Here is a 17,891-nt window from a genome sequence, read left to right on the forward strand (position 1 = left end):
ACATTTCTTGCTAGACTGTGTGCCCACAGACAAGCCATTATAAAACCGAAGCAACTTAAGGAGCCAGAGTTTAGGCAAAAACATGACTAAGGAGGTCGCCTCTCCTCAAAGAAGGCATAACAGACCACAAGAGAATCTAACACACCATTATTAATCAAATTAAAAAAATAAATGGGCTTTATTTCTAGTCAATATAGCATCCAGAAACCAGCACTTACTTTTTTTTTTAATCCCTCTGGATCACTTTGGATATTTTCTTAAGCATAATAAAGGTAACATTTGACATCAAATATTCATAAATACATGTCAAAGTCTATAATTGTCTCTCTTTAAAAAAAAATAAAACAAAGCCTACATATGTGAAATTTAGTCCTTTACTGCCCACTCAAATGTCAGAGAGCCTCACTCAAAGCAGTCCATACTGCAAATGGTATGTACAAGTCCTCGTGCTCGTTTCTACATGACTCCCAAAATTCACATAGAGAATGCACAAAGAGCATCTCAGCAAGTCAAAGAATGATGTCCAGTTGGTCTGTCTTTTTTTTTTTGCACACTGGACGATTTGAGGTCAAAGGTTGGAGAGTAAGTATTTTCTTACTATGCCATCCCTGCAGCAGGTATATATCAGTTTTTCCGACGTCGCCACCTGCAAAAGCATAATGGTACGTTATTATATTGCTGCAATAATGGAGTATTCTAGCACAGCAGGATAAGAGTACCTCTTCCAGGTCATTAAAGTACAATGGGGTGGGGGAAGCAACATACAGGGATTAAAATTAAAATCCAAGGAACCAGGTTACCAGGGCATCTAAATTTGGCACCTGGCACGTAACACCGAGACAATAACAGAAATAAGACAGACAAAGCTATGAAAATAAACCAAAAGCGGAGCGGAGGAGTGGCCTAGTGGTTAGAGTGGTGGACTTTGGTCCTGGGGAACTGAGTTCGATTCCCACTTCAGGCACAGGCAGCTCCTTGTGACTCTGGGCAAGTCACTTAACCCTCCATTGCCCCATGTAAGCCGCATTGAGCCTGCCATGAGTGGGAAAGCGCGGGGTACAAATGTAACAAAAATAAAATAGATACTATTGGAGATTCTACATGGAATGTTGCTATTCCACTAGCTACATTCCATGTAGAAGCCTGCGCGGCCACATTGGTGATCTGCAAGGGTCGACTTCTACATGGAATGTTGCTAGTGGAATAGCAACATTCCATGTAGAATCTCAAAAAGTAGCAACAGTGGAGGAGTGGCCTAGTGGTTAGGGTGGTGGACTTTGGTCCTGAGGAACTGAGTTCGATTCTCACTTCAGGCACAGGCAGCTCTTTGTGACTCTGGGCAAGTCACTTAACCCTCCATTGCCCCATGTAAGCCGCATTGAGCTTGCCATGAGTGGGAAAGTGCGGGGTACAAATGTAACAAAAATAAAATAGATACTATTGGAGATTCTACATGGAATGTTGCTATTCCACTAGCAACATTCCATGTAGAAGGCTGCGCAGGCTTCTGTTTCTGTGAGTCTGACTGCAGGACGTCAGACTCACAGAAGCAGAAGCCTGCGCGGCCACATTGGTGATCTGCAAGGGCCGACTTCTACATGGAATGTTGCTAGTGGAATAGCAACATTCCATGTAGAATCTCAAATAGTAGCAACAGTGGAGGAGTGGCCTAGTGCACTTTGGTCCTGGGGAACTGGGTTCGATTCCCACTTCAGGCACAGGCAGCTCCTTGTGACTCTGGGCAAGTCACTTAACCCTCCATTGCCCCAGGTACAAATAAGTACCTGTATATAATATGTAAGCCGCATTGAGCCTGCTATGAGTGGGAAAGTGCAGGGTACAAATGTAAATTTAAAAAAAAAAGGGCAAATTAGCAGAAATTGATGAGAAAGAATATCTTCCGTAGCAGATGAGCAGCAGCTCCAATTGATAAGGTGATCATTCCATGGCGCATTTTACTGCACATTAAAATGGTCAAGTGACACAGATTATTCATTGTGTAAAATGTGGAGGTCAGCCCAATTCCTTTTATCATTCATTCTGGAGTTGTCCCAAAGTACAGGGTTTCTGAGTGGTAATTACAAGCTATTAGGAATACATTGGTAGGGGGAGCAGTGGCAGGCAAGGTAGAACTGTTATTAGATAAAAAGGGAGCATTTGGTGGTAGGTCTAAGGGCTATACTATGCTTATACACAAGATGAGTTTAATAGCACATAAATGTGTATTGCAATATTGGTCATCTGCTGAGCGAATTTTTGGCATTGGAGGAAGCAACTACTCCTACTGGTGACCTGGGAGGCCAGAGATGCTAAATGATTCACCAAGAGGCGGAAGTGATTCCTCCAGGTGTGGAAGCCATACCTTCAAGCTCTGCACCCAAAAGGTCATGGTTTGATCATTAATACCTTATAATTCTTGCTGTTTTTTTTTTTTGGGGGGGGGGACTATACCATGTCTGTGGTAACAAGTGGAATTGAAGAGCACAATGGGGGGAGGGGGAGGTGTTCAGATGTGGGAAGAGATGGAAGGGGGGGGGGATTTTGGAACTGTTTCTTTGTCTTGAGTTCAGAGGGTCATAAGAGTACAGGCCTTCTGAATCGTGTAAGAGTGAGCGGTGGAGACAGAGGGATTGGAATTCTTCAGGTGTGGAAGTTCAAACAAACACAGTTATGTTGTTGATATGCATTTCATCTTTTTTTTTTTCAATAAAATTGTTTAAACATAAAATGGTCCAAAGCAGCATCACACGTATCATTACAAGTACCATAGATTCAAGACTAAAAGAGCCTGGGAATTAATACCAGTTGGGGGTTGGTAAGGGGTTTGGCATGTTTTTGTTGTAGAGTCCATTCTACTTCCCCGGGGGCTATAAGAGCTCAGGGCTCCTGGGGGTTGGTTGGATGAGTTCTGCTTTTTGGTCATCGGCTTGGGGAGAAGGGGAGGTCGAATTTGATACGAGACACCTTTTTTATTTTTATAACCAGGATGTTGTTTGGGGGAGTAATTGGGATGGGGTAAGGATTGTTGAAACGGGGGTTCTAATAAGATTAGCTCTTGATTCTGTAGGGTTGAGGAAAGTGTTAAAAATTTTGATGAAGGCATGTATTCCTGTTTTTGAAGGGAACTGGGACTTGATATACCACCTTTCTGAGGTTTTTGCAACTACATTCAAAGCGGTTTACATATATTCAGGTACTTATTTTTGTACCAGGGGCAATGGAGGGTTAAGTGACTTGCCCAGAGTCACAAGGAGCGGCAGTGGGAATCGAACTCAGTTCCCCAGGATCAAAGTCTACTGCACTAACCACTAGGCTGCTCCTCTACTATTCCAATGTAACCATTCACTTCACTGTTTAGTGCATTGATTGGCAATGTGTGTTCTGCTGGTTCATCAATAAAAATGTTCAAACAAAGAGCCTGGGAAGAACATTATCTCAGTACGTTCAACACCTCTCCAATAAGTATTTTATTTATTTATTTTAAAGAAAGCATTTCACTGCCTTTCGGAATACCAAATAGTTTAACATCCTGATTTGTATAGGTACAGAATTCCAAACAGAAGCTTAATAACAGAAACCTGATGAAAAAGCTCTTCTAAGACCAAAAAAAAAGTTATTTCAATGCTATGGGACATTTTATGGGTTTCACATCTTAGGATATATTGTCGAGAATGGATTTGTGGGATGACACCATGAACAGATTCTCGTTATGATGTACTTCATGCCAGTGGCGTAGCCAGACTTCGGCAGGAGGGGGGGCCAGAGCCCGAGGTGAGGGGGCGTATTTTAGCCACCCCTCTTTGCCGACCCCCCCACCGCTAACCCTCCCCCAAGTCCCCCGCCAGCAGAGGTACCAGATGGTGGCAGAGGGGGAGGGTTAGCGGCGGTGGGGGGGAAGGGGGGTCAAAAGGGTCGGCGGAGGCCAGGGCCAAATCTGGGGGGGGGGGGGGGCCCAGGCCACCGTGGCCCCACGTAGCTACACCCCTGCTTCGTGCTTAACACTGCCAAAACCATCAGCGTCTTCACAAAACTTATGGAGTGAACGTGCTAATCCTGTGCATCCCAACCCACAAATGGGCAGGTTGGAGAAGCATTTGCTGGTGCTTTGTGGTTCTTGTTTTGGAGAAAATTAAGAGAAAATAAAAAGGTTACTAGGGTTCACCTTATACACAGGATCAGAGTCAGGTTCTGTGAGTTCAATTACGTGATCGAGGTCTTGTTGGATAATAAAGCAGCTTCCATCACCTGAAACCCCAAAAAATGACATTAACAGCAGTGAGAAAATCTACAGGAATAAACAGCAAATGTGTGCGGGTATTGTATTCACCAGCTGTCACAGCCACTCAGCTTCATGTTGAACTCCTGCCTAAAACCGAATTTACCCTAACATGCCAACATTGTTTCACTGGTTTTGTGTACTGGAAGGTGAGGAATGAAGCAGAGGTCTGCAGGGAAAGTGTGTTAGTCCTGGCAGTCCTGCTGGTGTCCACCCCAGCTACCAGCGTAAGCTACATGGATTAGCTGGTGAGACTTTATGATATCACAAGCCTTCCAGCCAAGAACTCACACAAATACTCAAACAAATACAAAGGAGATTTTTCACAGTGTTTATACCTTTAGCTGCATTTAGAGGTGGTGCTTCCCAGGGGGAGGGGGGTTAGGTTACAGGATGATACATACATGAATAGATTGCCTTTACATTTCCAGTACAACTGGCACCTTTCAAAATGAGGAATTTGCATGTTACGTTCCCTCTGAATGAATGGATCCTCAGTAGCTTAACCGAGATTGGATAGCAGAGCCGGTAGTGGGAGGCGGGGCTGGAGGTTGGGAGGCGGGGATAGTGCTGGGCAGACTTATACGGTCTGTGCCAGAGCCCGTGGTGGGAGGCGGGGATAGTGCTGGGCAGACTTATACGGTCTGTGCCAGAGCCCGTGGTGGGAGGCGGGGATAGTGCTGGGCAGACTTATATGGTCTGTGCCAGAGCCGGTGGTTGGGAGGCGGGGCTGGTGGTTGGGAGGTGGGGATAGTGCTGGGCAGACTTATACGGTCTGTGCCCTGAAGAGCATAGGTACAAATCAAAGTAGGGTATACACAAAAAGTAGCACTCATGAGTTGTCTTGTTGGGCAGACTGGATGGACCGTGCAGGTCTTTTTCTGCCATCTACTATGTTACTCTGACATTTTGTGCATCACACTACACTGTTTGAAAAGGAAAGGGAGGTGAGCGGCTGAGAGGAAGGAGGTGCAAGTGAGAGTGTGAAATGAGATGGGATGAAAGGGCGTTGCACACTCCCCATCCCACCCACTTCTGTTCTTCCTGGAGTTAGATTCTGGAAGAAGGAGGAAAGCAGGGGGTACAGTCACTTGCCATACCCCACCACCCCCACCTTCCTCCAGACCCAGCATTTGAAATCTCCGAAAGAGCCAGGCATGGTACTCCCCCCACCCCAGCGAGGGGAGGGGGCCCAGTAATCTGAAATGGCCTGTTTGGCCCCATCACATGACGTTTTCGGATCCCTGATCTATCAGCTCACAAACAGGACGTCCTAGTAAAGGTCTTCCTTTGGAAGGACAAATGCCCCAACCCAGCTCCCACTATGCAAAGACACAGCACCAAAAAAGCATCCTTCCAATAACCAGACCAATGGTGCTAACAGTGGTGAAATGACTTAGCTTTCAGCTCTGCAGCTCATGCTTCTCTCAAAGGGTCCCCAGCATGGCTCTTACCACCAAATAATTAACAGCACTAGCACTTACATTTGAGTAAAAAGAGTAACTTGTTCGGATGCGACTTGCTGACCCAGTACTCGCTCAGTTGCACCCATTCTGGAGAAGTCCATTTATGCCAAACAAACAAGAAACAGCAAAGCTGATACAAACCCACCGTATATGTCAAAGGTGCCACAAATGTCTTTATTGTAGATCACATCAGACTCGACACGGGCTGTGTTTCGGCCTGCATCAGGAGTCTGCAATGTTTTCATTTATGCAACGTAATCTAGCACTTTAAGCAGAGCACAATCAATCCATCTACCTTGGCTGGCAATATATCCCTCTTTGAAAGGCATCAGGGATAGTACAGGCGCTCCGGATCTGTGGGTTACTTGCACTGGTGTCCTAAAAGAAAAGGAACGAAGAGGTTTAGATAGAATATCGAAGCTTCCCATCTTTACAATACGAGACTAACAAAGAACTCTCCTTTTAAATTAAAATCCTTGCCCAAAAGTTTGTATAGCTGTATTATTTGCAAAAAGGTAGGCCCTGTACTGACATCAATAAATGTGATATGTAACAAGGGGGGGGGGGGGAGGTTAAGGGATAGGGGAGAAAATGTTAAGAAAGTTTGACAGTTGTCTAATGTGGAGTTGGATGATTTGCTTAAGTGAAAGTACTGATATGGTGTACCATGTTCTACAATTCGACTTATTCAGTGCATTTGACATGGTAGATCACAACATACTAACCAAACTACTGGACAAACTTGGAATCGGCGGTAACATTATTAACTGGATAAAAGGATTCATCACCTCAAGATCCTATCAAATTAAATCACCCACTGATATCTCATCCCCCTGGTCACCTTATCTGCGGAGTACCTCAAGGATCCCCTTTATCACCCATACTCTTCAATCTAATGATGATCCCACTAGCCAAAGCCCTATTCAGGCATGGTCTAAACCCTTTAATTTCTGCTGATGACGTTACTATATTCATTCCCTTTAAATCAAACCTAACTGAAATCTCTGATAGAATATCCATGGGCATGAACATCTTAACCTCCTGGGCCAACGCCTTTAGGATGAAATTGAACAAAGAAAAAACACAGTGCCTAATCCTTTCATCTCAGCACTCCGCAATCCCCCCATCTAATCTCACCATCTCCGGCACTACAATCCCCATGTCTGAAAACCTGAAAATCCTTGGAGTGACACTAGACGGCCACCTCTCCCTCGACAATCACTCCACATCCACCACAAAGAAAATGTTCACAATGATGTGGATATTGAAACGCGTAAAACCATATCTACCCCAGAAAACATTCCAGAATTTAGTGCAATCCACGGTACTTACCCATGCTGATTACTGCAACAGTATTTTCTTAGGCTGCAAAGCCTATATCCTAAAAAAACTTCAGACCGCCCAAAATACAGCAGCAAGACTCATCTTTGGCAGATCACGTTTTGAGAGTGCAACTCCTCTCCGTGCAAGACTGTACTGGCTCCCAATCAAAGAACGTATCAATTTCAAAGCCCAGACTTTAATCCACAAGATAATACACGGAGAATCTCTGAACTATATGATAAATCTGGTCGACCTTCCAGCAAGAAACATGTCTGTATCCTCACGAAAATACCTCAACCTGCACTACCCCAGCTGTAAGGGTCTCAAGTACAAAACTTATTATGGATCCAATTTCTCCTTCCTGGGCAGCCGTCTATGGAACGCTCTCCCTAGACCTATCCGAGCAATCCATGACCACCTACCATTCAGAAAAGCACTAAAAACCCATCTATTCAGGGGAGGAAGTGACGTCACGGAGGTGAATGGCTGCCTAGCCTGTTAGCTCCCGCACTCCCCCAACGTTAAGCAGCACCAAAAGCGCCATTCGCAAAAAAAAAATAGACCAGCATCACATTTGGGGACGAGGTATAAATCGAGCTCCACAAAATGAGCAAAACCGCGGCGGCGGCACAGCGGGTAAGCGAAAAACCGCCGAAGAAACAAGCCGGGAAGAACCTCTCGCGCCCAGCTTCACCTGGCATGGCGGACTCGGAAGCGCCGGCTAGACACGTGGCGCCGAGCCCCGCGGCTAGAAGGGAGCATTCCCCAGCGGATTTGGCGAAATGCCTGGACGCGATTAGAGAGGAAATAAAGGCCTCCCGAGTTGAAATATTGGAGCACGTCGACGCTATAAGCCTGGACCTTAGGGAGCTGGGTGGCAGAGTAGAGACCATAGAGGAAAGGCTCGATGAACAGGAAGAGCAGCACAGCTTGATGAACTCACGCATTCTAAAGCAGCAAGAACAATATGACGAACTTAAATATAAAATGGATGACCTTGAGAACAGAGGAAGAAGACACAATTTGAGGTTCCGGGGAGTCCCCGAAAGCGGAGATATGGAAGATATCCAACTGCTGGTGAGGAACCTATGTGAAAAAATTATGGGTGAGGCCTGGGACCCTAGTGCAGCAGCCATGGACAGAGCACACAGAGTGCAGGGCCAGAGACTTGAAAATAGACCCAGAGACATACTTGTGAGATTCACCTCTTATGCATTTAAGGAGATGCTGTGGCAAAAAGCCCGGCAGCTTTCAACCCTGGAATACAATGAAGCCAGGATCTCAGTATTTCAAGACCTTTCGGTGTTTACACTGATGCAGAGAAGGGCTATGCGACCAGTGACTGAGGTACTGAACAAAGAAAAGATCGCTTACAGATGGGCCTTTCCATTTGCTATCTGCTTTGCGATCAAGGGGCAACAGTGCAGGACAAGGAAGGTGACAGATGCCTGGAAAAACCTACATGAGGCTGGGTTGACAAAGTCGGAGACGGTGCCCACGGAGATGGCGGGGACAACAAAAGCACGCATGCAAAAGTGGAAGAGAGTCCCGGTGAATGAGAAGACAGCGAGACTTCAGACTTGAAAGCACAAAGAGGACTTTGATTAAGAGTGGACTGTTCACAAGGTTTAACTTGAGGTTGAACGGAAGAGTGAATGCGTGAGAATGAAAGTTGCTTAATATGAGGTGAGCTGGTAGTGAGGAGGAGGAGGTGTTCAAATGCTGTATAATTGAATGGGGGGCACGTGTGAAGGAGGGGGACGGAACTGGGTGGGGCGTTGGCCTTCGCGGCCGCTTTCCTCTGGTTACCCATGCAATGCCAGAGGGTATTGTCTGGTGAGTGGATGTTAAAGGGGGGGGGAGGGAGGGAGGAAGAAAGTCAGAGGGGAGGCTGGGGAGGGGGGGTTGGGTATACACCTTTCTTTGAACATGCTGATAGAACAGAATTGTTAAATGGTGGGCTATAAATTTTTCACTTATAATATAAAGGGCTTAAATTCTCCTTATAAACGGCACGCCCTTTGGCGTGAACTGCGTCTCGCGCAACCACAAGTGGTGTTTTTACAAGAAACACACCTTTTAAAAAAGCATGAGAAACTATTGTACTCTAAATGCTATCCACAGGTGGTGTGTGCTTCAGATGCCCTAGGAGTTAAAAAAAGAGGGGTAGCCATAATGTTCCACAAAAATACCACAGTCCAGATCTTACACACTAGAAGAGATAGGGAGGGCAGATTCCTGTTTTTACATATTAGGTTGGAACAGGAGGAGTATACACTGGTTAGCGTATACGCGCCCAACGAAAGACAGGAGCGTTTTTTCCGGCACCTCCAGAAGGAGCTGCAGGCCTTTGCCAGAGGGAAGCTGATAGTGGCCGGGGATTTTAACGCGACCATGAAGCCTGGCCTGGATAGATCGACTCCTCCTTCCCAGATAGATTGTAGAATTGCTAGAGCACTAAATAACCTTGTTGAGGGGATGGGGCTGTACGATGGGTGGCGCTTGAGGAACCCTAGAGGGAGAGACTTTACTTTTTTTTCCCAAGTGCATCACACTTACTCCAGATTGGATTACATTTTTCTTGACAAAACGTTATCGGAAGGGGGGGAAGAATCTGAGATAGGTCATATCACAATATCGGACCATGCCCCGGTCTGGCTTGCTGTTCCTTCCCTGAAGGAGGAGGAGCGAGATAAAAGATGGACATTTAACAACAACTTGCTGCAGGATCCTGAAACAGTAGCTAGCTTTATCCCCTTACTTAGAGAGTACTTTGATATCAATCTGGACTCGGGGCCTACATTGGGTACCGTGTGGGATGCATTCAAGGCAGTCTCAAGAGGACATTTCATTAAGTGTGCCAGTCAGAATGCCAAAGTACATCGCCAGAGGCTGGTACGTTGCATGGATAGACTGGCTACACTGGAAGATAAGTACAAAATTTCAGGTTCAGTAGCTGATTATCGAAAATTACAGGAGGTGAGATTGGAAATAGCGGGGCTACATGAGGATAGTTTGAAGTTTGTGAGTGCAAGGATGAAACAGGTTCACTACGCTTGCACTGACAAACCTGGACGCCTGCTAGCTAACAAATTGAGACAGCTGAGAGCAGATCGACATATTCTAAGAATTAGAGATGCAGGGGGGGGCATAACGCACAAATCAGCACAGATAAGGGACTGCTTTGCCCAATACTATGAGAACCTCTACAGAGAGGATGCCACAGTACAGACGGGGGAAATAGAGGGATACTTACAGGCTAGGGGGCTAGCGGCTCTCTCTGATACACAAAGGAGAGAGTTGGAGGACCCAGTGGCGGTAAAGGAGGTGATAGAAGTAGTCAAAGCACTACCAAGGGGGAAGGTGCCGGGATTAGACGGCTTCACGAATGAGTTCTTTAAGGCATACGTGACGGAATTAGCGCCTTACCTGACGATGATAATCAATGCTGTCAGGGAGGGGGCACCGTTCCCCAGGTCTATGATGGAAGCATGGGTGGCGGTAATACCAAAACCAGGCAAGGATCACATTGAATGTGCCTCATATAGACCCATTTCGATCTTGAATACAGATGTCAAAATCCTGGCCAAGGTGCTGGCTAACCGTCTGGGGAGGGTGCTCCCCAGTTTGATCCATCCGGACCAAGTGGGATTCATAGCCAAGAGACAGGCCATGGATAATATACGCCGCACAATAGACCTTATATACACAACGCAGAAAAAAGCAAGGCCCGCAGTGCTACTCGGTCTGGATGCAGAGAAGGCGTTTGACCGGGTGCACTGGGGGTATTTAGATAGGGTCCTGCATAGAGTGGGAATTGGACAGCATTTTAGAGCCTGGATCCAGGCCTTATACTCCTTGCCGAGGGCTTGTGTGCGAGTAAACGGGGGGAATTCAGTGACATTCGCTTTGGGGCGTGGAACTAGACAGGGGTGTCCGCTGTCTCCATTACTGTTCGCCCTGGCGATGGAACCTCTGGCAGCAGCTATACGTGAGAATAACGATATCACTGGAGTGCAGGTAAGAGGGCAGGAGTATAAAATTGCGCTATTCGCAGACGATGTGCTGCTGTCACTTACCAACCCATTGGTCTCCTTGCCTAACTTAATGAAAGAAATAGGGGACTATACACGGGTCTCGGGTTACAAATTGAATGCCAGCAAGTCTATGGGCTTGGCTGTGGGGGTCCCACGGGGATTGATGGAGACATTGAGGACATCTTTTGCATTTAAATGGGAGAAGAATGCAATATGTTACTTAGGAGTCAAGATCACGAATGACCTATCAGGCCTTTTTGAAGCTAATTACCCAGCTCTGAAGAGGGAGGTGCAAACAGACTTAGACAGATGGGCTAATATGGGATTGTCGTGGTTCGGGAGGATCGCGGCGATTAAGATGAACATCTTGCCCCGTCTTTTATATTTATTTCAGGTTCTTCCATTACAAATACCCCGAGCCTTTTTTTCTGGTCTCCAAGATAGGTTGATCCGCTTTATTTGGAATCAGAAAAGACCAAGGTTATCACGGGCTCTTCTTTACAAAAGTAGAAGGCTGGGGGGGCTGGGTGTGCCAAATCTGTTCTGGTACTATTGTGCAGCACAGACCAGAGCGGCGGTGGACTGGTTTAGGAAAGATAGTTATAAATTGTGGATTGACATTGAACAGGATTTAGTGGGATCACGGAAATTAGCTCATTTAATGTGGCTACCTCAGAAATATAGGGGAAGAGTTGACATGTTCCCGCCCACAGTACAGGCCACGTTCTATTACTGGGATCTTATGTTCATAGAACGTCAACCACCGGTATCGGGCTTAGCTCCCATAGCAGAAAACCCAATGTTTGAGCCAGGCATAGGAAACAACACCTTCAGGAGATGGGCAGATCAGGGACTGGATTTGCTGGGACAGATGCATCAAGAGGAGAAAATAGTGCCTTTTGTACAGCTGGTGGACGATTTTGGGCTCAGGGAAACGGATCACTATGCTTACACACAAGTACAACACTTTTTGACAGCACAGGCATACAAAAGTAGTCTGAAGCGGGATACGCACCCACTGGAGGAAATATGTGTAGACTCTAAGATCGAACGAGGGCTGATATCCTTCTTATACGCACAGTTGATGGCTACTGCCAGACCATATGTACAACATAGGAGGAGGTGGGAGCAAGAACTACATTTCACATTACCGGAGGCGGACTGGGTCACACTGGAGAAAAAGATTTTGAAATCAGCTCGAGCAGTGAATATGCAAGAGAACGCTATTAAAGTAATGTATAGATGGTATCTGACCCCGGTTCGATTGCACCACATGTATGCTAAAGTGCCTAAGGAATGTTGGAGAAACTGTGGGGGAGAGGGGACAATGGGGCACATTTGGTGGTCTTGTCCCAAAGCAAAGGCTTACTGGAAGGGGATACAAGCACGTACTCAGAAGTGGGTAGGTAAATCTGTGAGGTGGCATCCTCTAACCTTTTTATTTGGGCAGCGACCAATAGGTTTCACCTCAGATCAGTGGCTTCTGTTGAGAGGATCTCTGCATGCAGCCCGTTTGAATTTAGCACAACACTGGAAGTCACCTTTAGTACCCTCAATGGTGAGGTGGAACACTAAGGTGCGCTACATATGTGAAATGGAGAGATTGACTGCCCAGAGAGCTAAAACACTGCCTGCATGGGAAAGGGTGTGGGAACCCTTTCTAAAAAATTGTTCAGACTAATCAGTATGATGACAGAGCATTCGGGAAGGTGAGGGGGGAGGGGGGAGGGGCAGTAGGATAAGGGAAGTTATAAGTTTAAAAAATTAAAAAAACTTGGAGTAGAATTGCTGTTTATTTTAACATTGTCATTGATTGGAAGGTATTACTGTTACACACTCATGTAAAGCTTGTTGGATACTGTACAATTGTAATGAGTCGTGCATTGAGTGATTATTGTATTGCTTTTGCAATGTTCAATAAAGACTTCTATAAAATCAAAAAAAAAACCCATCTATTCAAACAAGCCTACCCAAAAGACCTAGATTAATCTCATGAACCCATCTACCTTACATATACTGAAGAGAAAACGACATTGACCCAGAATCTATCTCCCACCTTACCCTCCTCTCTCTATCACCTGTCTCTACCTACCTACCCATCCAGCCTTCTATTATGTTATACTTAATTTCCTACTTTACATAACAAAATCCTGTGTTACCTATTACTATGTAAGCCGCATTGAGCCTGCTTTTAGTGGGAAAGTGCGGGATACAAATATAATAAATAACTAAATAACAATAAAAACCGTTTAAACATAAAATCCTTGCCCCATTTTGCCACAGATTATCTTAATTACTGGAGATCTAGGGACAGGGGAGGGGTAAGGAAGAGATTCTACCAAAGTCTTTCCCTTTGTTTCTTAGTGAAACTGTTAAGAAAACAAATAAAACAAATGATACAAAATACAGCAAGAGAGGGCAGACACTATACGTAGAGATGGGTTCAATTCCTGGCTCTACTAAATGATATAGAGGCAGTCTCGGCTATTGCTCAATGGTGACACCTAGCAGCCAGTCTGTGGCCCCTAGATCAGGGATGTCAGTGAAAGTAGGGGAAACCCCCCCCCCACCCCCACCCCCCTGGATAGTTGCCTGTCTCTGGAGGCTGCTTTTGTTCACAAATGTCATCTCTGGAAATCCTGCTAGCGAGGGAGCTTTAAATATCAAGGGATTAAGCTCCACTACAGCTGCCCAGAAATTTCAGCAGAAAACAAATTTCAATTTCTTTGTGTTTTAAGATGCCAAGTCAGCATCAAGACCTGGCTCTATGACATGGAGCTGGAGAAGGGGGGTCAGTCTTTCCCTCCCACTCATACCCGGCTAATACGCATTTCCACGTGAGTAGTGTCCTCATGTTCTCACTTACTGTGTATTTCTCATATCCAGCTGATATATATTGCCATCTTGGGCACCTGCCAGGATGTGGACACTTGAGAGAAATGCACAACAGTTAAAGGCATCAGACCCACTGAACAGGATGACCTGAGAGACGGGGGAGAAGAGAACAATTAACAGGTTCACGCAGGCTTAGCGATTTCCAAAAGGCTCCTCCAGACACATTGGACTAGCAGCAGCAGGGTGAATTCTGTTACTCAAAGATGGGATAGGATTTGTTAAAGCTTTCCTACCACTCTCTGCCCAGGAGGAAAGCAGCTTTCAAAACCCAGTTATATGTAATGGATACCCACTGTTTCCATAGAGTTCATGTGCTGGTATAATTTATAACTAACAGCAAAGGTTCAAATGTGGAGAGGAGTGGCCTAGTGGTTAGAGCACCGGTCTTGCAATCCAGAGGTGGCTGGTTCAAATCCCACTGCTGCTCCTTGTGATCTTGGGCAAGTCACTTAACCCTCCATTGCCTCAGGTACAAACTTAGATTGTGAGCCCTCCAGGGACAGAGAAATACCCAGTGTATCTGAATGCAACTCACCTTGAGCTACTACTGAAAAAAGTGTGAGCAAAATCCAAATAAATAAATATATGGAATGTTGCCACTTTTTGAGATTTTGGAATGTTGCTACTATTGGACATTCTAGATGGAATGTTGCTACTATTGAGATTCTGTTGCTACTATTTCAGATTCTACATGGAATGTTGCTATTCCACTAGCAACATTCCATGTAGAAGCCTGCCCTTGCAGATCAGCAACACGGCTGCGCAGGCTTCTGTTTTTGTGAGTCTGACGTCCTGCACATACGTGCAGGACGTAAGACTCACAAAAACAGAAGCCTGCGCAGCCGTGTTGCTGATCTGCAAGGGCAGATTCTACATGGAATGTTGCTAGTGGAGGAGTAGCCTAGTGGTTAGTGCAGTGGAACGTGGAATGTTGCTACTATTTGAGATTCTACATGGAATGCTGCTATTATTGGTGATTCTACATGGAATGTTGAGATTCTGTTACTACTATTTGAGATTCTACATGGAATGCTGCTGAATGGAGGAGTGGCCTAGTGGTTAGAGCACTGGTCTTGCAACCCAGAGGTGACTGGTTCAAATCCCACTGCTGCTCCTTGTGATCTTGGGCAAGTCACTTAACCCTCCATTGCCTCAGGTACAAACTTAGATTGTGAGCCCTCCTGGGACAGAGAAATATCCAGAGTACCTAAATGTAACTCACCTTGAGCTACTACTGAAAAAGGTGTGAGCAAAATCTAAATAAATAATGTGCACTGTCACAGATCCTGGGAACGCCACACTAAAAGCTAGCTGGAGTAGGGGTGGCTGATTTAAAAAATAAAAAAAGAGGGTGGGATATGGAAGGGAGATTGGAGGGGGAAGAATGAGTTCAAAGACTGGGGGGGGGAGGGAGAGAGAGAGAGAACGAACAAACAAGAGTGGGTGGTGAGGGGGCTACTGGCTCTGGATTTCTGCCAGTGGACTACACTGAAGTCCTGATTTACTATGCTCTCTCCCAGAGAAGCTGCAATAGATCTCAGCCCCCCCCCCCTGCAGTGGAAACAACGGAGGTTTGGGGGCTCAGCTGCCAGTTCCTAAATTAAAAAAAAAAAAATAGACGTCTGCTCTAATGTATGATGAAACCACACTATGAAAAGATACAAATGTCAACTAAAAATAAGCACATCATTTTAAAGAGGGTGAATTTTTTTTGCCACATACAACAGAAATGCTCAAATGTCAGCAGATTTCATCAGGCCCCCAAAGAAGAGTCACTAAGCAACAGTTCCAGGCAGGTCACAGATTCAGCCTGTCCTTACCACAGGATCCTTCTTGCTCAGTACTCAGTAAGGGCAGCCTGATGTGAGAACAGGGTCACTACAGACTGGGGGGACTGTGATCACGTGGCTCTGTGCTTGGTTGTTTTCTGAAGAGTGAAACGTTTGCAGGTCCTCACCGGTTGCCGGCTGTGCAGACTCACACCCTGCAGCTTTTTATCTTCTCGGGCCAGAAGCAGCAGCTTCCCTTCCGTCCCGATCTCCCGGTTACCTAAGGGAACGAGGATCCCACGTTATTTCCTTGTATAAAAGTGCAAGATAATAATACGCTCTCACTTCAGGGTCACAGCAGTGGACACCAGGGGACACAAATACATTAGAAATAAATTGAGAGATAAGCAAGATATAGTGGAATTAGAAAAGGTACAGAGAAGGGGGACAAAAATGATAAAGGGGATGGGACGACTTCCCTATGAGGAAAGGCTGAAGCAGCTAGGGCTCTTCAGCTTGGAGAGATGACGGCTGAGTGAAGATATGATAGAGGTCTATAAAATAATGAGTGGAGTGGAACAGGTAGACGTGAATCATTTGTCTACTCTTTCAAAAAAAATACTAGGACTAGGGGGCACGGAATGAAGCTACTAAGAAGTAAATTTAAAACAAATCGGAGAAAATATTTCTTCACTCAATGTGTAATTAAACTCTGGAATTCGTTGCCAGAAAATGTAGTAAAGGCGGTTAGCTTAGCAGGGTTTAAAAAAAAGAGCCTGGCCGACTTCCTAAAGGAAAAGTCCATAGACCATTATTAAAATGACTCGGGGAAAATCTACTGCTTATTTCTGGGATACAAAATAACAAAAAATATACACAGAGTGTATGGATGCAAATATAATACTCCTAAGGGCTATTTAACTGAGGTGAGGAAGAGTCTCATATGTAATACACGATAATATTTCTTTCACTCAACAGGTGAATCGATTGTTCGTGTTCATATCTTAATCACTGACTCAGCCTCCACCGTCCTAATTGTACTAACAAAGAAGTGACTTGCACAAAATTCTCAATATATTAATTAATGCACACTGCACTTATCTTAGGCAGGTTGGTGCGCTCTTAAACCTGCCTAAGATAAGTGCAGTGTGCATTAATTAATATATTGAGAATTTTGTGCAAGTCACTTCTTTGTTAGTACAATTAGGACGGTGGAGGCTGAGTCAGTGATTAAGATATGAACACGAACAATCGATTCACCTGTTGAGTGAAAGAAATATTATCGTGTATTACATATGAGACTCTTCCTCACCTCAGTTAAATAGCCCTTAGGAGTATTATATTTGCATCCATACACTCTGTGTATATTTTTTGTTATTTTGTATCACGGGACAGAGCGACGGTCTACAATTATTTAACAGTTATTTCTGGGATAAGCAGCATAAAATGTATTGAACTTTTTCAGGATCTTGCCAGGTATTTGTGACCTGGATTGGCCACAGTTGGAAACAGGATGCTGGGCTTGAGGGAACTTTGGTCTGTCCTAATGTGGCAATGCTTATGTAAAGTAGAAGACAGCAGGAATGAACAAAAAAGGCACGCCCTGCCCTATTATTTAATTTAATAGTTATTAGAGATTAGCACCCAAATCATTTTCTTTAATTTAATTTTATTTTTTTTTATTGTTGTCAAGAGTGTGCACTATGCGCATACAGGGCTAGAATAAATGCACACCGAGTGCTATTCTATAAACTGCAGTCTAAGCTGGGCACCATTTATAGGATAGCGCGTAGCGCCGGTATCGACGGCCAATGATTTACACCAACTGAAACCTGGTATAAATCCTTGTGTGTAAATTAAGCATGAATCCCCCCCAATTCTAATACTATGTGTATCTTTAGTGAACATCCCTGGCCACGCCCCATTTTCAATTGCATGCTAAAAGCAAAGAGCAATATGGAACAAAATCTCGCTTCCACTAGGCTGAGCAAACATTCAACGATCTGTCGGACTTTCAGCTTGGTCCTATATCTAATGCATTTCCCCCATTTTAGTCAGCCACACGAAGGGGGGACGGGACGGACGTCAATTTTGTTTCATAAGACACGGAATGTGAACAGAACAT

At 45.1% G+C, this 17,891-nt stretch overlaps 1 protein-coding gene across 2 annotated transcripts in view; it reads right to left on the reverse strand.

The window, feature by feature from the left end:
• Positions 1–335: 335 nt before the first annotated feature.
• Positions 336–17,891, reverse strand: part of LOC115468366 (proteasomal ATPase-associated factor 1-like) — a 46,516-nt gene continuing 28,960 nt past the window's right edge. For both annotated transcript variants that reach the window (XM_030200013.1, XM_030200014.1), the window contains 5 exons: positions 15,955–16,046; positions 13,969–14,084; positions 6,038–6,120; positions 4,163–4,245; positions 336–646 (listed from right to left, as the gene is read on the reverse strand). In XM_030200013.1, coding sequence (XP_030055873.1) covers positions 569–646; positions 4,163–4,245; positions 6,038–6,120; positions 13,969–14,084; positions 15,955–16,046 — 452 coding nt within the window. In that variant the 3' untranslated portion in view covers positions 336–568. The remainder of the gene's footprint in view (positions 647–4,162; positions 4,246–6,037; positions 6,121–13,968; positions 14,085–15,954; positions 16,047–17,891) is intronic.

The sequence above is a fragment of the Microcaecilia unicolor genome, chromosome 4, assembly GCF_901765095.1.
Source record: "Microcaecilia unicolor chromosome 4, aMicUni1.1, whole genome shotgun sequence".
Classification (NCBI taxonomy): Eukaryota; Metazoa; Chordata; class Amphibia; order Gymnophiona; family Siphonopidae; genus Microcaecilia; species Microcaecilia unicolor.